This window comes from Megalobrama amblycephala, linkage group LG21 (assembly GCF_018812025.1).
Source record: "Megalobrama amblycephala isolate DHTTF-2021 linkage group LG21, ASM1881202v1, whole genome shotgun sequence".
Classification (NCBI taxonomy): Eukaryota; Metazoa; Chordata; class Actinopteri; order Cypriniformes; family Xenocyprididae; genus Megalobrama; species Megalobrama amblycephala.
In genome coordinates this window covers 9305346-9319551 of record NC_063064.1, presented here as the reverse complement: position 1 = coordinate 9319551, position 14206 = coordinate 9305346, and the positions used below count along the sequence as shown (strand labels likewise).

At 35.2% G+C, this 14206-nt stretch overlaps 1 protein-coding gene across 7 annotated transcripts in view; it reads right to left on the bottom strand.

Moving 5' to 3' along the window:
- Positions 1-14206, bottom strand: part of ect2 (epithelial cell transforming 2) — a 45286-nt gene that overhangs the window by 23780 nt on the left and 7300 nt on the right. For 3 of the 7 annotated variants that reach the window (XM_048172154.1, XM_048172156.1, XM_048172159.1), the window contains 13 exons: positions 12216-12398; positions 10599-10688; positions 10398-10508; positions 8411-8484; positions 6528-6658; positions 6173-6288; positions 5820-5882; positions 3958-4180; positions 3541-3657; positions 1999-2040; positions 1496-1620; positions 191-310; positions 48-116 (listed from right to left, as the gene is read on the bottom strand). In XM_048172154.1, coding sequence (XP_048028111.1) covers positions 48-116; positions 191-310; positions 1496-1620; positions 1999-2040; positions 3541-3657; positions 3958-4180; positions 5820-5882; positions 6173-6288; positions 6528-6658; positions 8411-8484; positions 10398-10508; positions 10599-10688; positions 12216-12398 — 1464 coding nt within the window. The remainder of the gene's footprint in view (positions 1-47; positions 117-190; positions 311-1495; positions 1621-1998; positions 2041-3540; positions 3658-3957; positions 4181-5819; positions 5883-6172; positions 6289-6527; positions 6659-8410; positions 8485-10397; positions 10509-10598; positions 10689-12215; positions 12399-14206) is intronic. The other 4 variants (XM_048172158.1, XM_048172160.1, XM_048172155.1 and 1 more) reach the window with 3 other exon arrangements.

The following is a 14206-nucleotide window of genomic DNA, read 5'->3' as shown; positions in this document are numbered from 1 at the left end:
GAGCTTCACGCCGGAGGAGGTCGAGTTCAAAGCTTCATCACACTCACATATTTCAGGATAATGTCTCCAACGCTCCTCTCTTCAGACCAGTTCATCACCAACTCCTCGAGATCCGCCTGTCAATGCACATTCATCAGCTAACACGTTCAACACAGCCTTTGCTCAGCATTTTGGAAAGGTTATTGCCTACCTTTATTCTCGTGTGCACATCATAGATGTCTGGAATACTGCCAAAGATGGTCTTGATCTCTTCCTGAGCTAGAATGGGGCCGCCCACCTGCCCCTCTTTCTCCAGTGGGTATTTGAAGAGCTGAAAGAACCGATGAATAAAGGAAAATTAGATCAGGAAGCCAGGAAGGATCCAGAGACACTCACTAACGCAGCGGGACTTGACAGTAGAAGTCTGAATTCCTGTGGGATCACTAAAGGACCCGATTAGATTTGTTGCGGCACTGGACTAAACCTCTGATTTGTAGGCATGAGAGGGTGCTATTTCTAAAAGATGTCAGCCAAAGTAGGCAGACTTATAGCAGAGTGGGGTGATAGTTTTCAATATTTTTCAGTCTTTTGACATTTTAAAATAAACCCTAAAACTGTAGTTCGTACACTACCATTGAAAATTTTTGAGATGAAATTTAAAAAAAAAAAAAAAGTTTATTATGCTTGCTAAAGCTGCATTTATTTAATTAAAAATACAATAAAAACACTGATAGTGTGACATAGTATTACTATTTAAAATAACCCATTTTAATATATTTCACAACTTTATTTAATTCATTTGTGATGGCAACCTTTTCCTTTTTAAGGATCTTTTTCATTAATAGAAAGTTAAAAAGAAAAAAAACATTTTTTTAACATTATAAATGTCTGTCACTTTTGATTTCTTTCTTTTTTGCATCCTTGCTGAAAAAGCATAATTTAATTTCTTTAATAAAAATCTTACTGAACTTTTGAACAGTATAAAATAATATAATATAAAAGTATAAAAACAATAAATAATTAAATATATAATTAAAATTAAATAAAAAAAATATATATTTTTTTTAAAAATTTAATAAGCTGTTAAACATTCAATATGGAAAATGCACAGTTCTGGAAAAATCAGTCCTATGAGGACCTCTACTTGACAGCTACTCCATAAACTTAATAAAGATCCAGCGGACCACAATGGAAAGGTCAGGCTATTCAGTGTTGCCTGATGATCTGACTCCACTGTTCAGTGAAATTTGCTGGGTTCTGATTGCAGGCATTTGATGTGGCATTGTGTGCGTGCATGTGTGTGTTGTATGAGCTCCATATGTAGGGGTGCAAAGCAAAGCTCAAATGCTCATGGCATTGGTGCCCAAATCTAATTCATTTTCCCCCCTACTGGTCAGAGGCACTGGTTCAGTTTGATAAGACCACAGCCAGGTACTGTGGATTGCCACTTTCCTATATGTGTGAGTGAGCAGGAGAAAGAGAACACACAAGACACACACATACAATGAACACAAACCTGCAGGACCGTGGCCAGGATATCAACGTAGTTGCTCTCGGTCTGGTAGAGCTCCTTGGAGACCTGCCATCGCGCTGACTGCTTGGGAAGGGCAGGAGTTGAGCTTTTGGGGGGTTTGGCATTCTCTGAAACACATAAGCAGACATGCAGGGGTGAGCCACTATAAACCACACGCTGTTACTTATCCTCTGATATGTTTCATCCTCTTTGGCGAAATATATTTGATGTTGAGTTGAAGAAAAGAAAAAAAGTCTATAGGAATCAATATATGAAATCAAGGGTTAAAAATTTTGTTTTAAGTACAAAATAGAGGAATAAAAAAAATGTTCCGTTCTACAGAAATTACAAAAAATCAAAATCAATCAATCAGGGATACACAGTAAAGAGTAAAATGCACCGTTGTATCAGTTAATCCGAATTAAGTTCACTTGTTTTAAATCAAATTATATTCATGTAAAAAGGGTATAGTCCACTCAAAAATTTAAATTCTGTCATTTACTCACCCTTACTGTGTATCGATCCAAACCTGCATGACTTTCTTTCTTCTGTGGAACACAAAAGATGATATTGTAAACTAAACAATTTTGGTTCCCATTGACTTCCATTGTATTGACTGGTGTTCAGGAGAAGAAAGAAATGCATTCAGGTTTGGAATGACATGAGGTAGAGTAATTGATGACTGAATTAAAGTTTTTGGGTGGAGTATCTGTTTAAGTAAAGGTGGTGTAACAATTAAATGATTTTTTTAATTTTAGTCATTTTTGCTGTTCTGTTTGGTGAAATGGTAGATCTAAATGGTTGAAATTACAAAAAAAAAAATTGGTTACACTATTTTAAGGTGTCTTTGTTACACTCCAATTATACATTTAAGTACTGAGTAATATTAAGTAACTACATATACTTACTATAAGGTTAGGTTAAGGGTTAGCTGAAAGTAATTGTGCATAATTTATAGTTGGTAGTATAGTAACTACATGTAACATATGTAACAATGACACCGTAAAATTAAAGTTATTATAAGAAATTTAAAAAAGGACCAACCCAAACAGAACAAACCAAGTGGTATCATAATATCATAAATAGGATATGGGTTATAAAAAACACCAGTGCGATTCTTTGAGTGAGCACGTTAGTTGATCGCAGTCGAAAACCAGAGTGTCTCTTCATCTTAAAATGTTGTATATATATATATGAATGTAGCCATCATTACCAACTGATATATAAGTGTTTGCATGTGTCTCGATAGCTACAGATAAAGCCACAATAAGCTTGTGGAGCGAACTTGTCAATCCATCTTGATAGATGACACAGAGGAAACTATGACCAAAAAGAAACTCACATGTGACTTGCAAAAACACATTTTGGTACACTTTGAAATGTTGCCTCGTGAAAGCGAACTGAACCAAAAAGTAAATGTGACATTGTAATAAATGAAGTCTCTATTTTGGAAAGAAGCAAACAATCTACAGGTCTGAAAATGCCCTAAAAGGGTGTGTTCACACTTGGCAGGTTTAGTTCAATTAAAAGGAACTCTGGTTCTATTGCTCTGTTAGAGCGGTTCATTTGAATAAGAGTGAACGCTGCCATCCGAACCCTGGTGTATATCAAACAAGCGGACCGAGACTTAGGGTTGAGTATCAAGAACCGGTTCCATTTTTCCACTTTCATTTCCATGAAACGTGGATTCAATAAGACGCGCATTCCGCATACTTTTTTTTTTTGTATCTTTATGTTTGGCCTTTAAAATGACAATGTGAACGCCAAGTGAACCAGAATTAAATGTATCGTTTTCTTTTTTGATCTGGACCAAAAAAAACAAGAGAACTGAACAAGTGTGAACATACTAAATGATACTGAACCTTGTGCATTACTTTAAAGTAAATAACAATAAAAAGAATGTGCTGAACCAATACTAAGAATAATAGATCAATTTGATCAATTTAAGCCACCACCTTTTCTCCATTTAATGAAAAGACCTACATTAATATTGTTGGTAGACATTTACATTCATCCTACTCCCTGGGCTAAAGTCATATGAATGTCACCTGTCTGGTTTTCCTGTCTGCACACAGGACTGCTTGTATGCTGCAGTGGCCACTCTTGCTCTGATCTACGCTGTCTGGCAATCCTCCGCCTACCGCTGCTTCTCTTGCACCTGAGCTCTGCAAAAGACAGTGGCCTCACTCATCTAAAGCAGACCCTGACTGCGCTTCTGGTTCATCTCAGCCCTGCCTGGGATCACCCTGGACCTCAGAGATCAAAGCCTGGAGAGTTCTGGAATAGAACTCTTACATAATGCAATGGGAACTTTGCAAACTTTTCAGACAAGCAGTCAGAGCAATGTTTTCTTTAACTGAATGTTAAACAATCTTCTATCCATGTGTCTAACTAGTGGAAGACAGGGGAAGTGTTATATTATTTTGCTGCTTTAGTCACATGACATGCCAGATCATTCATTTCACCTCCGCTGGATTTGCATGTGTCGGGTGTGTTGGAGATGTCCAGCAGGGAGCCCATGGAGAGGGAGTGCTCAGCTGAGGGCCTCTTGCGTGGTGGGAAGGGAGAAATCTCTGTCTCTTTGGTGAGCTGAGCCAATGTTTCTCTGAGACGTCGACGTTTCCTGCCACTGTTGGGTGTTGTGAGAGACAGCAGAGACACGGCTTTCTTCATCGCAGGACTCTCCGGCTGAGAGGAAGACACGGCGATAACATATATAAGTGCACTGTACTTTAATGAAGATGTAAATTCAATCAATCAGTTCTTTACTAAATGATGCAATGCATCATGAAATTTGATCACAATTTTGGCAGTATAAAGTGCTGCAGAGATGACATATGTATGTAGGTTGAAACTCTGAAACTAGTTAGCATTTTAGCACTTCTAGATTTATCGCCCTTAAGTGAATGGGGTTTTTAATAGGTTTTTGGTTAAATGCCTGAAATAAGATATTATCATGTTTTATTATATGACATAAAAAAGTAATATCCAATTCTCACTAAATGGGACTACAAACAGCTTATAATTGTGTTCTTATAAACTATTCTAACTCAAACTTTCAGGGAAAATGTTTTTTTGTTGTTTTGTTTTTTTAAGATAAAAACTGAAGGAGTTGTCGGAAGCTTAAGCTCAAAGTATAGTTCACTTTTTACTGGAACACGAGGGTCAGCGCACAATGTGTGTGGCACAAAGTATGCGCATACTGTATGTGGCCCGCCAGATTTTTGTAACCGCGCATACTTGTACGCACAAATCACACATGCGCATTTAATTTTTTTTTTAGGGACCGACCCAATGGACCAAGCGGTATCATAATAGTAATTAGTTTATCCACAAGGTGTGGCAACCATGCCCTGGGGGCATCAATTCACAAGGTAGTCAAAGAAAAACTGCATAAACAGAACAGACAGGAACGCATGCAAGCTACAGCGACAATGGAGGCCTACAGACAAGAGATTGCGCGAAGAGGTTAGAAATTGCCCTCATTTGGCAACTCTAGTATGAAAGAATACAAAGATGTTTACATGGGTTGTAACTCATGGCGAGAGATTGCTCAAAACTGCACATGTGTCGAACTTATATGTGTTCAAGTCAAATATGTGTTCAAGTCAAATGAAGTACCCTTTCCAAGGCTGTGCACATTAACTAGCATACATGTAAAAAAACGAAGTATACCCAGGGCTTTAGTGGTGGTAACGTTAAAGTCATAAGACCATGGTGTAGTTCATTTATAGCCTACCTTTAGCTTTTTACTTCAGGCTTCAAAATTCATAAAAGTTGCGTTCATGTGTGAAAATTATCTTGATGGACAAAACGTGTAAGTATCATAAACTTTTGTTGATAACAGAGTTTGTTTATTGCGATAATTTAAAAGCCTATGGAAAAATCCTATTGGTTTTTGTCAAGGGAACCAGTGTGATGCAAACTGCCGGTTGGCCTACTACAAAGCGACGTCATACCTGCACCACTCTATAGTAACAGTGATTTCTCTGATTGGTGGATGAAGATTAAGGATTGTGGGTAGTGTAGTTTATTCATTTATACGACACTATGGGTGATTCATAGGGTCAAATAGAGTCTCCTTTAAGATTATGATTGACAGGATGTAAACACCCCAATCATTGGCTCTTTTAAACATTAGTGAAAATAATTGCTTTTATCGGCCAATACATTGGTGCTTCCCTAATTAATTTATGTTTTTTTTTTTTAATTAACCTAAAATCAGACAAAAAGCACCCCATAAAAAAAAAATTAAAAAAAATTGTCTAAGGACAAAACAAATAAGAACAAATGAAAACAACTGCTGACATTTTAAAGGTTTCCTCACCTTTTCATAAGAGTACATAGATTCCCCAGCACGGGCGTCCATTTGTATACTGCCCCAAAACCACTGCAGAAAGACACAGAATGAGAAATAAATTAAGATCCATTCATTTATAACACCTCCACTAAACCCTTTATTAACACCTTTAAATAAATATTGATGCATTTATGATTGTAACGGATTTACTAAAACCCTTAACACGTGCCAAAAAAAGATTCCCACTTCTCGCAACATACTAGATAAAGGACTATAGACCGTAAACGGCGTGAAATAACAGAGTGTATTTTCACACACTATTATTAAGGACCCACACAAAGCCCAGCATGTACTTGTGAGATGATAAGTCAAGTTCATACCTCCTGCTTCACAACATAGAGTCTTTTCGAGGGAGTAAAGGGCAGTTCTTTAATGGAGTTCTCCTCAACTACCAAGTGGGTGCACCTTTCATCACCCACCGCCTGGACCCGTCCACCTGAACAAAACAAGCAGTACATGCTCCTTTAAAAATCCCCCTCAAGCAGAAGTCAGGCTTTAACAGAGAAGGTCTAGCAATAAAATACAGAGGCATATCCTGGGGTCAACATCTCGGATACATCAGAATGAAAAGCATTGGGTAATCGAGAATTATTTGAGCAGAAGCTGTAACATTTGAAAACATGAAACGTTTCAGATTTGTTTCAGAAAAGACACTGATGCATGCGAGTTCAGTACCGTGTTTCTGAGTCCTCTCCTCCATGTTAATTTTCTCCTCCTCAGAGAATCCCAGAAAACTCAACACGCAGTCCTGGAACGGAGGGACTTTAAACTCAGTGCGGAACTCCTCGTTGCCTGCATGGAAATTACTACACCCAAAGAAAAGAGGAGAGAAAAAAAAAAAAAATAATCAGACACCACAACACCAAAATATGCTAAATAGGATATTTGAAGACTGAATTTTAGAAGTGGCCATTCAACATCAGAATAGAGCCAGACCTGGACCAGGATACGAACGACTAAATCAAGTTCACCGTTAAGAACATCTTGATGTTTTTTCTTCTTCTTCAAATCTATCATTCAGTATTAAATTATTGCTAATTTAAAATATAGCAGACTTAAAAAAAAAAAGGATTTCAAACAGTTTGACCCCCTTGCAACGGAGCCACTTCGTAAAATTTAAAGGAAGCAATACATTTTCATGTTTACAGACGCATTTATACTTTATACATTCATAAACCATAATTTTATTATTAATTCATATTTTTATTTATTAATATAAGATGAGCTGTATTCAAATTAAATAATTGGCTAAATTGTTACAGCACAGAAGTCAAAGCAAATTATTGAAAATATCAATTTTATAGAATGTTTATCTTTTCTCTACCAATGTTCGATGAACATAACTTTGACGGCCCTAAAAAATCCATTCGTAAATCTGACATTTTTTTTTGCCACTTAAACTTTTGGTGGACCCCCTAGATCAGTGTTTCCCAAACTTTTTGACTCTTTGAATCTTTATCCAAACCAATATTCAAAGGCCTTCCTACTGTATGTAAGATCTGGTACTTTTGTTGTAATAAAAATAAACTAAAACCATGTTTTTTTTTGTTTGTTTTTTTGTTATACATGTTATACATCTTTACTTTTAGTGCATTAGCATTTGGGTCACTTTAGTTTGGGGAACACATATTCACTATTAGCTATGACTTTTGCCTCAAACTCCTAATTTACAGCATATTAATAGTTAGTAAGGTAGTTGTTGTAGTGGTTAAGTTTAGGTATGGGGAAGGATTGAGAGATGTAGAATATTGTAATGCAGAATAAGGCATTTAAATGTGCTTTACAATGTAATAAACAGCCAATATGCTAGTAATATGCAAGCTAATAAGCAACTAGTTAAAAGTGAGAATAGGTCACCAAACTAAAGTGTTACCAGCAATTTAAATAAGATTATATTCATTTAACTAAATTGGAAAAATTTAAGACTTATTATTAAGACTTACTTATAAGTTTGCTGAGGTCCCATTGTTGAGAACCACTGCCTTTGAAACCTCTTGAAGCTCCCTTGGCTAACATTAACTACTAGCATGTGCAATTAAGGTAGCATCATTAAAAAAGGAATGTCATTTCAAAGGAAGAACAAATTATATTCGGATGAAAGATTATACCCTTCTGAATAACGTTCACTGATCCATCATGCACAATAAGAACAGAAACATGTATTAAGACAGTACAAGCTCAATTCTGATTTCATATTGGCTTTAAGTCTATCTCCATTAAGTCTTAAGGGCGCAGAGGGGACAGTATGGAGAAAAAAGAAGAAAAAAAAAGACCATTTGAGTCTACATCCAGCCAGTAGCAGGTCATTAATGTGAAAGGTCAGGTTTAATGTTCAATACATGTGTGGAAAATGTCAAAACCCAAGTGCAGTGGAAACCACTTTTAATATGGAAGCAGGAAGGGTCCCTCTGGTTTGCGCACCAGTGGCTGGACTTTTCGGCCACATCATTCAGTTTTTACTCCTCTAGACTCACACAGTGAATGGGATTGACGCAGGGGGTAGTTTTATGCCTCACACACACACACACACACACACACACACACACACACAATCTTACATGTCATCTCTGTGCTCCCATGCCTTGCGTATCCACTCAGGGGTGAGGATGGGTGTGCCCATGCACACTGCCAACTAAAAAAAAACAAAATTAATTTAAAAAAAAAGAAAAGAAAAGAGAGAAAGAGAAAAAGCAGTGAATAGCATCAGACGGGAAGAGATCCCTTCACCAAAGCCTGCTCGATGCATTTATGCATGAGACTAATGAATGATTCAGCCCAATTCAGCACGCTGTGAGGAGAAATACATGAGAACGGTTTTAATCAAACCCTCTCTAAATAACGCAGACACGTCAACAGCAGACAGTGGACCACGTTACGGAGAGCACACCTGGAGTTTGAGGAGCCATCAGGAAATAGCCATCAATGAACAAAAAGACAATTATCAAGAGTCTCTTTACTGAGGTAGATTTTTAAAAATTAATATATGATTAATGAGGAAATAAATGGAATAAAGATCAATGCATTTAACAGTCTGGGTGATTGACTTTTCCTAAACACTGCAAGACTGTAAAGGTTTCTGGGATTTGAAGATGAGAGCAAATTTAACCAGTATTACATCACCTGATTATCAGGCCATAATTTTGATTATTCTGGAACCACACACTTAAAGTGATGATACACGGGGCAACTTTTTGAGCAATGTTGCCGGGGGCAAGCAATGTTGCTTGGGCACTTTCCCATTGAGAATGAGTAACAAATTTCTATCTGGATACTTTAGATCGGTCGTGAGCATTTTTTTGAGATCCTCCAATCAGAAAGCTAGTAGCCGGTCATCGGCTACTAGCTTTCTGATTGGAGGATCTCAAAAAAATGCTCACGACCGATCTAAAGTATTTCATGATTTCAGAGATTTCATGGAGATGGAGATTGGAGATTTCAGAAAAAAATTCAACAAGATGGCGGCCTCTCAGTGGCATGGAGCGAAGAAAAGTAGCGTGAACTTATTTCTTTTTACACTGGTATGTTGTCATGTGTCAACCCAAAGCAGGGAATTTACCTCATTTACTGCTTAAAATACCAAAAGGTGTCCAATTTAATGTGCGTAAGCTGTAATTTAGCCATCAAATGTTTTCAGTTAAATACTAAAAAGACATGTTCTGTTTAATGTCTGTAGTGGTGTAGACTGTAGGGCGTATGGCACGTGAAAGTAGCTTTTGACACGATCAACATGGGTTACAATCCGCATTTTGCCAAACTCGCTCTTCTCCCTTTTCCTATCACAAAATCAGATCAAAAAGGTATTTATATTTAATAAAAACAAAGAAAATATTTGAAAAGTTTAAATAAAGTACCTAACAAGTGTTTTTAATAAAGTATTTATTGGGTTGGCAATAGATTTGCTACACTCTGATTGGTTGCTGCCAACTGTCCATTGCCCTAACTAGTTGCCCTGTGTCTCACCAAGGTTGCCCGTTGACGGCAACACTGCCCAGCAGAACTGCTCAAAGAGTTGTCCCGTGTATCATCACCTTTAGACAGCAAGAGAATATCTTTATATACATATTTTTGGTCATTTTTGATCAATTTAATGTTTCCCTGCTGAAGTATTAATTTCTTAAAAAGAAAAATCTTACTGACCACAAACATTATGCCACCTCTGAAAATCTGAATTTTCATTTTGGAGTAAAAACTGTTCCATAAACTGATTACTGTCCACAATATCAAAAAATACTTATTACACATTTTGAACATCTGTGTATTGCAAGTATATATACTGTACTTTTTTGTATATTGATCAATGTGTGCATATATATTACTCTCCTGTAGAACACACAGCCATGTTTTTGACTCATATTTACACTGGTGTATATGATTTGATCTGTGGCAGCAATCACAGATACGGCAATTACAGCAGGGTGAGTCAGAACCAAACAAAGGATCTCACAACTGAAAATCTCTTTTTCCCCCTGATTTTTTGAGAGTAGATAAAAATCAGTGGGGCTGAAGGATGATATATATGTATGTGTGGATGGGGTGAATACATACCCTGTACTTTTCACCATGGGTTGAATGGGCGATGAGGTGTGAGACTTTAGCGCTGTCAAAGTCTTTTCGGATAGTACCCCCCATGTGATGGACGAGATTTACCAGGGTAACCTGTAGAAAAACAGTTAATTGGAGCAAATAATCTGACAGTGACATTATGGGAATGTTTTTGAGTCAGTTGAGCTGACAAGCAAAACTCACCACTTCGTCTTTTTTACGGAATCCGGTAAAGCAGAGAGACAAGTTGAGCATGGTCATAGAGTAGAGAGGCCTGGAGGAGAATGGCAGAGGCTACGAAAGAGAGCGTGGAGAATCAGAGCGATGGATAACATCATTAATACGAATAAAATTCAGAACATGTACACTAAAAACAGATTGAAAAAACACCAGATCAGGACTATGCCACAACCAATCATAATAGGAAGTCACTTACATATAGATGTCTTTAAGGTACAGTAGTAGAAACTGATTACAACTAATGTTCCCTCTAAGCAGACACTTATACACTTACACACACAATTTAAAAAAAGTAATTGTATTATTTTACCGTTTTATTTTAAAAAAATAATAATTTGAACAGAAATATTATATACTATATTAAAAATAAAAATAAATAATTTTAATTCTAAAAATTATACATACATATATATATATATATATATATATATATATATATATATATATATATATATATATATATATATATATATATATATATATATATATATATATATCATACATACATACATATATATATATATATATATATATATATATATACATACACACACACACAATAATAATATAGATACAAACATATAAAAACAAAACAATTTTTCATTTTTCTTAACAGGTTAATTCTTCACTATTATTTATTATTATTATTATTATTATTATTAATAAATCATTTATAATTAGGGCTGTCAAACGATTAATCGCGATTAATCACATCCAAAATAAAAGTTTGTGTTTACATAATATATATATATATATATATATATATATATATATATATATATATATATATATATATATATATATATATATATATATATATATATTTACAAAAAAATTTATATATGTAATATTTATATTTATATACAATATAAATTATATAGATATATATATATACAGTATATACAAGCAAATATTTCTTACATGTATATACATGTACATATACATGTATGTGTTTATATTTAAATATACATAATTATACATAGTACACACATATTTTGTAAATACAAACTTTTATTTTGAATGCGATTAATTTGTCCTATTTATAATACAATTTAAATGTTATTGATTGTATTTACATGTATATTTTTATAAAGGTATTTCTAGATTTACAAATTTCTGTGTGCCCGCTCAGGTAGTAAGACTATGGAGTGTGCACTGAAGTGGCAGCTAAGCTGTGTACCACAAGATTTACCAACAATAAGACAAGCCCTCATTTCTCACTGAAGTGTCGCAGTCGTATCTATATTAGTGTTCGTCAGACTTAATCTTTCTGTCCGGTACCGATCGCTAGCCAGCCAAGTGTTGGCTTTGCTCTGGAATATCTGAAAGAGTCAAGCAGACACTCCTGCGTACACTCAGATAAGCCTGTAACATTTTTCAGGCTTTACAGAAGCAATCAAAGCTGCTTAAGAATCCGTTTCAGTTGGAAGAACAACTTTATTTCAACAGGCTTTTACTCAACCCGTGACGGCGAGCAGGTGCTACAGTGGTATCAAACTATTTCACCGCCTCAGGGAGGAAAAAACCCAGTAGATGGCTATGATTCTGTGTTTGCTTGTGTTGTTTTATTTCAGGTCTTACCTCTCCCTTGCTGGCGCAGTGCATCACGGCAGGAGGCCCCAGGATACGGCTGTCATTCTTGTATAGGAAGCTGTATTCAGGAGCCTGGAAGTCTTTCAACACAAACACATTCTCGAACTCGCAATTCTCGCCATCACCAAAATCTCTGACATTGTCAGTCTTGATACAGGGGGTGTTTATATCCTAATGGGATAGAGGAAAATTCATAACTGAAAAATGACAATGAAAATGAAATCAATATCAATAAACATCACTGTGATCCGCATTTCCTCAAATGCAAAGAGATCTCTGCTTTAGTAAAAGGGATCTCAAAGATGTTTAAGTGTTCTGACACAGGTAGATTTTGTGGATACAAAAAACAGGTGTCAAGGGCAGTTCACACAGGACAGCTAGACAACAATACTAAAAAAAGAATGCAGGAGATATGATTTTCTACTTCACGTGGTGTCTTACACAAATGAACAATCGATCGGCCATGGCTAATATAGGATATTTACTTGTACATGCTAATTTATGCCTGCTTTTTTTTTTTTTTTTTTTAAGTTATATATTTTTTGTCATTATCATGCACTTACTTGAAATAAAGGTAGGGAAGGCAATTTTTTTTTCATAAACACTTTGTTATACTGGTTGAAACTCTCTTCACATCCTGATAGAAATCAATAATAGAAATGGTCTAAATATTAAAAAAAAAAAAAAAAACAGTCTCAGGACCAAAAAAATTGTACGTCAAATCACTAAATTCAGAATGCAATGATAGGATGTCCTACCTGCCTATCAACATATATTTCCATACCTCCATGCACCCTGTATTACTAGGGCTGCCCCCGACTAAAGATTTTTCTAGTCGACTATTAGTCGTTCATTTAAACCATTAGTCGACTAACCGTAACGTTTACATTAATTTAATTACTTAAATATATACTGGGGAGAATACTAAACATAATGAGCCTTTAATATATAGGCATAGTATTTAGGGCTGGGTATTGACAATTTTCATGATTCGATTCGATTTCTATTCACATGCTTACGATTCGATTTTGATTCGATTCGATATCGGTTATTTTGGATGTAGTATATCAGTTACAGTACATGGCAAATTTTCAAGAGGAAAAAAAAAATCTCAACTAACGCTGTAAACTACACATGGGAGTCAGTTGGTACAACTTTACTATAATAATGAAGGTTAAAATTAACTTAAAAAATTACATAATCATAATTATAATTATTTTAAAATTACATAATTTTTGACTGATTCGTTAAAAAAAAAAAAAGAATTATATATATATATATATATATATATATATATATATATATATATATATATATATATATATATATATATATATATATATATATACACATATATATATATATATATATACACACACACACACACACACATACATACACATTAAATCGTGGCTGTCATAACTGATTTATGCAAATTGCAATCAATATTGAAGAACATTAAATCAGAATTAATGTTAATCAGATTTATCAGAATGCTGCTTTCTAGAGTTCACTTTTCTAGCTGACTAATGGAGTTTGTCACTGAATTACGTGACATTGTTTACAAGCTGTTTTACTGACGTATTTCCGAGGTTAAAACACTGATTGAGCTATTACACGAGACATGATATGGATTTCGGTAAGTTGTACTATATCTTTTAACATACCTTCAGATGTTTAGTCATGTTTATTTTGCGCTGTAACTGGTATTAAAGCGGAGAGGATGTTCACATGCGCTCTGTGCTGCCGCTTCTCTTTAACTGAGGTGCTACAGCGATCTGTCACGTCACATTAAACAGCGCCAAAACGTTATTTATTTTTTATTTTTATCTCATAATAAGATGGACGTCATCTGAAATCTGAGACTGCTTCATATCAAAAGTAACAAAGTACAAAGATTACTGCGATTTATTGGATGGGAGGCGCTACATGTTCTGTTCATTCATCAACTGAAAACAGACTAGACTATTCAATTCTTG